The 10,420-nt window shown below is 35.1% G+C and overlaps 1 protein-coding gene across 1 annotated transcript; it reads left to right on the forward strand.

The window, feature by feature from the left end:
• The first annotated feature begins 1,661 nt into the window (after positions 1–1,661).
• LOC111450690 (stress-induced protein KIN2-like) lies at positions 1,662–2,038 on the forward strand. The gene is made up of 2 exons (XM_023090930.1): positions 1,662–1,721; positions 1,828–2,038. The coding sequence occupies exons 1-2, from the start codon at positions 1,662–1,664 to the stop codon at positions 1,969–1,971; spliced, it is 204 nt and encodes a 67-aa protein (XP_022946698.1). The 3' UTR covers positions 1,972–2,038.
• The last annotated feature ends 8,382 nt before the right edge of the window (positions 2,039–10,420 follow it).

Raw genomic sequence — 10,420 nt, forward strand, 5'->3', positions numbered from 1 at the left:
GGGGGGGGGGGGGGGGGGGGGGGGGGGTTAGTTCATGCGCTTAGGAGGGATAGGTGCTCTCTCAGAGTTGGCCGTGGCGTGCATGGATTGGTTGTCCAGGCGAGCTATTTTGGTCTCGGGCACTGGATCAGTCGAATGTGGGTGAATGGATTGGGTCGGGTTGCTCCATGGATCTGCGCGCGTACAGCCTGTCGACGCGCGTGTCGTGCTAGCCCATTTGTGCAACACTATCGAGAGTGTGACATGTGTCCATCAAGTTGCACGACGCATTCCTCCTCTAATTATTTCGATGATGTAACTATGTTATTGATGATGTTATATGATGTTATACGATGATGTTACATGATGAAGTTGTATGATGATGATATGATGATGATGATGCATGATAACATGATGATTTAAGATGTATGATGATGAGATGACTTAATATGACGTTATTCCATACTAAGACGATGTGCATGTATTAAATATCATGAAGCATTATGACGATGATTTTTCTTAGATACAACCCTAGTTAATGTTAATGATAATGAACGTATGAAGGCCAAGGCATGCGTGTTACTTAGAGTAATATGTGAACGAGATATAAGGTTGTGTCATAAAGAAGATTGAAAGATGAAAACTACAGGGACCTCATGCAGTTTTTGTGTACATATAAATCAGGTTATTTCTCCATTTATGATGACGAGTACGAATGCGCACACTACGATGATGATAAGCATCATGCCTCGCATGACATTCAGGGGTTTGTTGACCTTCGGAGGTCGCTACGGACAGCCAGCTCGACCATGATGTGTCTAGGGGGTGCGAACCTCCTGGAGATTCACGCTTGCACGTCTGGGTCGAGTGTAAGGAAGTACTACACATCCAATTTTATCTGAACTATTGGCCACCCCAATGATGGTTTTATCCATAGGTCCCTAGATCATGAGTTGCATGTGTTTACATTCCCTAACCTCAATAATGGAGTCATTGACTAAGTATTTCTTAAAGTACACGCTACTTCTATTTCAAGTAAAGGCAAGACACCAATATACGACTGACGACGACATCGTAAGTAGAGACCATGACACGTGCATAGGAAAGTGGTACTTTATTTTCTTTGTCTTAAGTTAGTATATGGTGTTTTTACTGTTAATGTTTCACTTGTTTTATTTAGTATTTTCTTATGTTGTTTTAAAGAGGACAATGTTTTAGGATGAAAGTTTAAAGATTTAATTCCAATAAGAGTATAGGTTATGATGACGACGATAACGATTTTTGGATAGTAGAAATCTAGAATCGCTGATGTTAGTCAATGTAGAGTCAAATTTAAGGGGGAAATCAATGCTAAAAGAGTTTCAATACATTATATATAGAATTGTTTATATTCAAATATAAATACAACATATTAAACAGAAACATTCTCATCTCCAAAACCTAGTCAATGGGCCCATAAGTAGAACAGCTCCAACCACACCATGACAAATGTCATCTCCTCTCAAACCTTAAACCACCACGTGGCATGCAACCTTTACACGTGTCAAGCAATGCTTGGATCAAACTACTCTATAAAATCACAACGAAGAGTGTTCAAAATCAACAAATACAATTTTATTCACCAAAATCCTTTCAGGTTTCCAACTCTTTGTGTGCTTTTTGAATTCATCTGCAAAAGTAAAATGGCAGACAGCTCTCAAAGTCTGAGCTACCAAATTGGAGAAGCTAAAGGGCAAGCACAGGTTCACTTTGCCTCTATTTTTTAAAATGATTCATGACTCATAATCATACGACTAAATATAAGATTAAGGAGTAATGGGTAATGTATTTATGGATGTGACTATGTAGGAGAAGGCGAGTAATTTGATGGACAAGGCAAGTGATGCAGCCCAATCAACCAAGGAATCAATACAAGAGGCAGGACAACAGATGCAAGCCAAAGCGCAAGGTGCAGTTGATGCTGTCAAAGATGCCACTGACACGAAGAAATGAAGCTTTTCTACTTACATTTCATATTGTTTCTATGAAAGGATTTAAATTAAGTTCTTGATTATCTATTTTATTGGTTTCTTATTTCTTACTTTTGTTTTTGATAAAAATGATGTTATTCATTTTGTTTTGAGGTATTATTATGATAATACGTAGTCATCAATTATAATAATGCAATTTGTCCTATTGGTAGTTGCTATATCGTGAGTATTGTATATGTTGATTATAATACATCAAGCAATGGTTACAAAAATATATATTTATAAAAATAAAAAAAATTAACCAATTGCCGACAACCTCTAGAATTTTGGCGACTGCTGGAATTCTTGGGTAACCTCTCCCATGGACACGCTCGTCCAACTCTCATTTTGTCCAAACTACCTCATTCTACCCCCAAAACACAAAACATAGAAACATCGAAAACGGAAGGAAAGAGAGAGGTTGACGAATGGTCGCGAAACCACATGACACCGCCTTATAGTGTTAGATAACGCCGTGGAAGAGAGACTAACGACACAAAACATAGAAACATCGAAAACGGAAGGAAAGAGAGAGGTTGACGAACGGTCGCGAAACCACATGACACCGCCTTATAGTGTTAGATAACGCCGTGGAAGAGAGAGACTAACGAGACAAGAAACACCTTGATGCACATGAGTGATTACTTCCAAAAGGTGCAATAGCTTTACCAACCAAGAGGATAAACATGTGATGAGTATTTAAAAATAAGTGACCCCACTGTTAAGGTCAGAAAAGGAATCCACATACAACGTATATCATGACTACTCGAACCTCATTTTTGTTGTTGTTCCTTTGGATAATTTCTTTTCTGATAGGGTTGGATGCATAGTATTTAATTACATACGATTCATGTAAATTCATGTAAACGCATGACCACTAACAAACTCATTAATATATACTTTAGGCTTGACTATGGGGCGGTAGAAAACAAACAAACAGGAAAAGAACATGAATAATAATGTGGTAATCGGTGAAGAATAATCCATGATTATATGACAAACAATATACATGTGGTCTTGCATTAAAAATAATTATCCAGTGAGAAGATGCATATGATATTCCATTAATTAAGAAAACCGAGCTTAAAGTCTGATACGTGCTACTCATTCATCAATCAATTTCATCTAATCTAGCCTATAGGCATTTCAACAATAAACTTACTTACAATTTTAGGCTAAAGGTGCTTCTAATCTCCTCTTAGTTGGTCGTTCTTAATTATTACTCAACTGAAATTCAGACTTACATATGATATTCCATTAATTAAGAAAATCGAGGTTAAAGTCTATCCATAAAATCCAAAATAATCAAATGAGCGAACTAAAGCTAAACCGCCGTAAAAGTCAATCAAAGATTACTTTTTTTATTCACTTCGACCATATCACTTAGTCTCTCAACTCTTAGTCAAAAGAGAACTATTGCATATATCTATATATGATTAGGCAGGCGTTTCTTAAAGAATGGCAAGGTAATCCTAATACATGCAAATACTAACAAGCGTTTTTCTTCATTTCTTGTTGGACGCATCATAAAACAAATAGAAATCAACTTAAATTACATTTTTAGACGTAATTTTTATATAATTATAAAATGATTTTTCTTTACTCTATTAAAGTAGAGACAAAAAAAAAATTAAACTTAGACAATCATTATTTTCCAGCCATAGAAAGAAGGTCTTCTCTATAAGGTTCATCTACATGGTAAGGTGATAAAAGATGGACAAAGTTGTGTATTATGCCCCAACTAGAAATGCTTTGATACTATTTGTTATGCTGTAATACCACAATTTCCAATATTCTAATATCACTTGTTATACTCAAATGCCACAATCAAAATGCTCTGGTACTCAATTTTTGTAGCGTAATGCCACAACAAAAAATGCTCTGATACCCAATTATTGTAGCAAAAGTAAGATCAATCGCACACAAACATAAATTAAACAAAGAGACACAAAAATTTACATGGTTCGGAGAGAAGAAATTCTTCTACATCCACGGGTGGTAGCCAATTACTATAACCAAAGTGTTTACAAGTGTATCTCTCCCACTCTTACCGTACAAAGTGTCTCAACAAAATTTCTCCTAATGTCACTTAGACAAATACAAAATGACAATAACTCCACATCTAATCCAAATGTCACTAGACAAATACAAAATGACAATAACTCCACATCTAACCTAAATATCTCTAGACAAATACAAAATGACAATAACTCCACATCTAACCCAAATGTCTCTAGACAAATACAAAATGACAATAACTCTACATCTTAGAACAATGATAGACAAACTTTTATATAGGCATAACAATACTAATTCTCATGCATGAATCAAATAAATGAGAATATGAAACAAAATGGTTATGAAGTAAATGAGAGTTAAAAATTAAAATAAATAAAAATATGAACCATCAAGGGATATGAATTAAATGAGAGTTAACAATATAGGACAACTTACCTAAGTATATTCCATTTATTACAAATTAAACGAGTCAATGTTCATTGTTTGCCAAGAAATTTAAATAAGTTTAAATGACTAGTAACCATTAAAAGATTGAATTTTTTGAGAGAGATAGAAAATGAATAAGTCTTGTTATCTTTTATCACCAAGAATTTTGATCATGTCAAATGTGGTTTGAAGAATAAGTTAGAGTACCTTTAACTATTTAGTTGAGCTAATTTGTCATATTTGTGGTTAGTTTACATTTTCATTGTTATTTGTAAGGCTATAAAAGCAAGTTTAGTACTCAATAATATCATTGCTTGAAGCTCCAATTGTTTATGTTTCTAGCTTAGTCATTCTTCTGTCAAAACCTAACAATTGGTATCAAAGCCACTGCTAGGCTTGGTAAAATAGCAAATTTTTAGTGATCAAATACAGAGAATATGAGTGAAGACAAAACTTTAACGGAGGTCCTCTCTTTGATGGTCACTATGATCACTGAAGTGAGCTGATGGAAAATTTGCTCAGAGCAAAGGGTCTATGGAGTGTGGTAGAGATTGGTTTCTTAGAACTAGATGGAGAAAAAAATTTGCTCACAGTGTGGTAGAGATTGGTTTCTCAGAACTAGAGGGAGAAAAATGCTGACGGAGGCACAAAAGGGTCACCTTGATGATGCTAGGCTCAAAGATCACCAAGTAAAGCAATTGGTCATACTGTCTTTGAACAAATCTTGAATCATCACACAGCCAAGATTGTCTGGGACTCAATGAAGCTAAAGTTTAGTGGAAACCAAAAGGTGAAGAAATCTCTTTTTAATGCATTAAGGAGAGAATTTGAGATCCTAGAAATGAAGAAGGATGAAAGTATCACAGATTGCTTCGCAAGAGTGATGATAATCTCCAGCAAGATGAGAAGCAATAGAGAAGATATGTTAGACAAGAAAATTGTAGAAAAAATTATGAGTACCCTAAAAATTTTATTTATGTTGTAGTATCTATTAAGAAATCCAAAGATATTGATGATAACATGTTCATTGATGAATTACAAAGTTCAGTTGTGGTGCATGAACAAAAATGTCGAGATCCAATGTTAGATAAAAGCATGTGATTTTCTTTATTTAGGTTATTCACTATTTTTTTCTTCAAATCAGTTAGTTGAATCTTGTTTTTAGGTCATATGAACTGAGTCATACACAGAAAATGGAAGATTATTTTTAGCTAGTAATTTGTGTTTGTGTTTTAGGGGCAAGATTTGCTGCCAGCCTTTTTAGAATGTAATTTATTTTAAATTATTTTTAGAATTCAATTTATTTTAAATAGTACAATCAAATGAGAAACATCAGCACCATGTTTTGGCAATAACAAATCTCAAATCTTTGGTTCTCTTCCTCCTCTCATTTTCTTGGGCTTTCTATTTTTTTTCTTCTTTCTACAATCTTCTTCCACTGGCTTTTCTCCGTCTAAGGATTTCCTCTCATCAGTAGGTCAAATAGAAATAAGTAACAGAGGAAGAGGAATTTATAGGGGCAGAGGATGCGGAAGAGGAAGATCAACTTTCAACAAAGCAACTGTTGAATGTTATAGGTGTCATGACTTAAGTCATTTTCAATATGAATGTCAAAGATGAATAAGGAATTGAATTATGCAAATCTAGAAAAAGAGTATGAAATGTTATTAATGACTCATATGGAAAGACATGAAACAGAAAGGAGTGATGTTTGGTTCTTAGATTCTGGTGGCTCAAACCATATGTGCGCAAATGAAGGTATATTTTCAAGCTTAAACAAGACAATTTTCCGCACTGTAAAGCTTGGAAATAATAAAGTATGAAAGTTAGTGGAAATGGTGCATTGAAATTAACTTTGTGTGGGGTTTGTTACACTATTAGTAATGTGTATCCACCTGAACTAAAAAATAATCTCTTGAGCGTTCGACAACTACAAGCAAAAGGAATAGAAGTGTTGTTCAAAGATGGGGTAGGTAGCATTTATCATCCAGGAAAAATGGCAGAGTCAATTATGAGTGCAAATCAGTTGTTCATTTTGCTTGCTGAACCAACTGCCACAACAAATGAAGGAAGATGCCTCCAAGTTTCAAACACGGATCAATCAACACTTGACACCATTGTTATGGTCATCTCAGCTACAAAGGCTTGTGCACCTTGAAATGGAAAAAAAAAAAAAAAAAAACATGGTGGAAGGCCTACCTCAAATTGTAGCTCCAAGCACCACCTGTGAGGCATGTATGAAAGATAAACAATTAAGCCTTGTTCGTGCAGATATATGTGATCCAATTTCACCAGCTTCAAGTAGCCAGAAAAAGTATTTGTTGTGCTTTATAAATGATTTCTCAAGGAAGGCATGTAGTTATTTTCTGGTAGAAAAATAAGAAACATTTTATCATTTCAAATGTTTCAAAATAACGGTGGAAAAGGAAATTGGAATGCCTATAAAATATTTAATGACAGATAGAGGAGGAGAATTCAACTCTCCAGAATTCATCGATTTTTGCAAACAGCATGGAGTAAAGAGACAATTGACCACAACCTATACCCCTCAGCAAAATGGAGTGGCCAAACACAAAAATCGCACCTTGATGAACTTGGTAAGAGCTATGCTGACAGAGAAGAAAGTGCCTAAAAATTTCTGGCTTGAAGCAGTCAGGTGAACGATTCACATTTTGAATCGATCACCCACTCTTGCAGTAAAAGACATGACACCAGAAGAGGCTTGGAGCGGAGAGAAACCATCAGTAGATTATTTCAAAGTTTTTGGATGTATGAGACATCTTCATATTCCAAATGCAAAGAGAAGCAAACTTGAAGATAAAAGTGTAACATGTATTTTATTTAGAGTCAGCAGCAAATCCAAAGGTTATAGAATGTTTGATCCAGCTACAAACAAAATTATAATAAATCGTAATGTAGCTTTCAGGAAGATCGTGAATGGGATTGGAAAAAATTTGAGAATGAAACGAAATTGGACTGGGGAAAAATATTGAAATTGATGAGAACACAACAGAAGAAGAAAAAATCACGGAGGAAACGACTGAACCAGTTGTTAAAACAATTGAACCCGTTGCTGAAAACGAAGAAGGAGAAATCACGAAGGAAACAATTGGACCAGTTATGAAAATAATTGAACCAATTGCTGAAAGCAATTTTTGAGTGGCTGTTGCATCAAATTTGACAACAAGGGAGAGACAAATCTACATCCACCTATGGTTAGCATATTATTATTTTGGTGAAGGCTTATGTGAAGAGGATGAAGAAAAAATGACATTATTGATGATTTCAAATCTGGTAAATTTTGAGGAAGCAGTAAAAAGCCCAAAATAGATATTGGCTATCAATGAAGAAATCAAATCCATTGAAAAAAAAATTAAACATGGAACTTGGTGGTTTTATCGACTGGAGCAAGAAAATATGAGTAAAATGGATTTATAAAATCAAGCTAAATGAGTCTGGAGAAGTTGATAGATACAAAGCAAGATTGGTGGTAAAAGGCTACACACAAGAGCATAGAATTGATTATACGGAAGTGTATGCACTTGTGGCCAGAATGAATACTGTGAAAATGATCATTGCTTTTGCAGCCCAAAAAAGTTGAAAACTCTATCCGTTAGATGTCAAATTAGCTTTTCTATGTGGCTGAGTTAAAATAAGTTATTTTTGTTGAACAATCAAAAGATTGAGAAAAAGGGATGTGAGGAGATGATGTACATACTTCAAAAAGCTCTCTACAGATTAAAACAAGCACCTAGAACTTGGTTTAGTCAAATAGAATCCTACTTCGTAATGAAGGATTTGAAAGCAAAAATTTCTTATTGTAAGCCGTTATGTTGATAATCTTTTATTTATTGAAGATGATAAAATATTATTGGAGGAGTTTAAACGTTCCATGAAAAAAGAGTTTGATATGATTGACTTAGGTCAGATGAGATTTTTCCTTGGAAGAGATGTAATACAAAGATTAGATGGTATTTTTAATTGTCAAAGAAAGTATGCTGTTGAAGTTTAAATCGATTTTGTATAGACAATTACCATGTAATACCATTATTCTAGGACAGAAAATTGGCAAAGATGAAAATAGTGTAAAAGTGGATGTAACTTTGTATAAAGAAATAGTGGCAAATCTGATGTATCTCACCGCTACTCTTCCTGATCTCATGTTTGTTGTAAGTTTGATTAGTCGATTTATGGCATGCCCAACGTAACAACATTTTTGTCACAGCCCAATATTTTACTACGGACCGTGACTAACGACACGACACAAATGCACAAAGAGATTTAAATATGAAATAAAGAAAATCATCAAATTCCAATAAAGTTTTTTTTCGAACGACAAACACAGAACACAAGACCGTTTGGAAAATAAATTTCAAAAGAATGCAAATATAAAAATAAAGACTAAGACTGGACTGACGCCCTGGGACAACCCATTCCTCTGTGACACTTCCCGTCTGATCACGCCCACTCTTGACCGACGCCTCGCGCTCCTGAACAAAAAAAGAAAATATAGCAAGGATGAGTATAAAAATTATACTCAGTAAGTCACCTACTTGTAGGCTCTCTTCGCATCTTAATTTAACAAGTTGCCACGGTTTCCTATTTCGGTTCTAGGACATCTGGTTCTAATCTTGGTCCCTTGGGGCTTGCCCCTTGGGTTTCACTGGTTCTTCGTTCTTTCATTAAACGCCTAGAGGTTCTTTATGTCAAGTTAATATGGTCGGTATCTCTCTATGAGGTGCTACCTCTACATGGCTATCTGGGACTACATGGTACCTAGCCTAGGGGTGTGCTGAGTACCCCTACGCCCATTTAGTCCCCCTATGGGGGGCGCGACCCAACCCGTTCCCATGCAGCTAATGGGCTGTACGACGTGGGTGTTGGTGTTAATCTAACACATGCGGAAGCAATTTGGATCTTAGGCACTTTTAGAACATCAATTATTGTAAATAACTAGCATGTTCATAAGTATTAAAACTTAATGAGTTTAAATACTAACCTTTTGTAGTTCAAACTCCTTTTGCCTCACGAACCGGTTTCGAACCACCACTAGTGTCTTCTCCACTATCCTCCGGCCTTAGAACGGGATTGTGGAATTCGGTGATTAACTAAACTTGGGAGGGATTTTGTATATGTGAAGAGAGTGTTTGTGAGAGGTTTTTCTCAAGGTTTTTCACCAAGACGAAGAAGATCTTCCATGTATCATGATCACTCTATTTAAAGAGTCATGTTTGCATGTTCATGCAAATTTGAGATCACCAAATTTTGACACTTAAAATTCCACTCAAATGTTTGGGATTATGTGGCAAGCATGCATGTTTGAGTTAACCAAATTTTGACACTCAAAATTCCACTCAAATTTGTGGGGTTTATTTGGCAAACATGCAAGTTTGGTTAAACCAAATTTTGACACCTCAAAATTCCACTAACATGGATTTTTCCATTAGATGAAAGTCAACATTTTGACTTTCTTCATTTTAATTCAACGATTAATTTGAATAATGAATTTCAAATTAAAGTAACATTAAATGATTAATTAAACTATTTAATTAATATTTAATATTAATTCAAATGCCAATCCCAATCAATTCCGACACATAATTGATTAAGATATTTAAATCTTATTTAAATATCTCAGATTCTCTCTTTTTGTTTAATTCGTAAATAAAACAAAATTGCGGTTAAATATATCGTATATATGTAACGCATATTTCCTAATTTGAATTCGAACACTTCGAACTCACTCGTCACACTGTTCTATGGTTTAGTTCGATATGAGCTAGCAGAGGGACCTAATGGACCTATAGATCATGGGCTCCAATGATCCAAGATTAACCGGTTAAACTCATTAACCTGGTTAACCAACATTCGTTAACTACTAGGACACTCCACTATAGCCTAGTAGTTGCACTCCCTTCACTATAGATATATTTCTGTCCATCTGATATAACCATGATTAGTAAGTCGATCCTTCACAGGTTGTTCGT

Source organism: Cucurbita moschata, unplaced genomic scaffold (genome assembly GCF_002738365.1).
Source record: "Cucurbita moschata cultivar Rifu unplaced genomic scaffold, Cmos_1.0 Cmo_Scf00012, whole genome shotgun sequence".
In the NCBI taxonomy this organism is placed as follows: Eukaryota; Viridiplantae; Streptophyta; class Magnoliopsida; order Cucurbitales; family Cucurbitaceae; genus Cucurbita; species Cucurbita moschata.

Excerpts from the sequence above, each read along its gene's own strand:
- LOC111450690 (XM_023090930.1), top strand. The coding sequence starts at position 1,662 with ATGGCAGACAGCTCTCAAAGTCTGAGCTACCAAATTGGAGAAGCTAAA. Across the intron at positions 1,722-1,827 it reads AAGCTAAAGGGCAAGCACAG|GAGAAGGCGAGTAATTTGAT; the intron begins GTTCACTTTGCC and ends GTGACTATGTAG.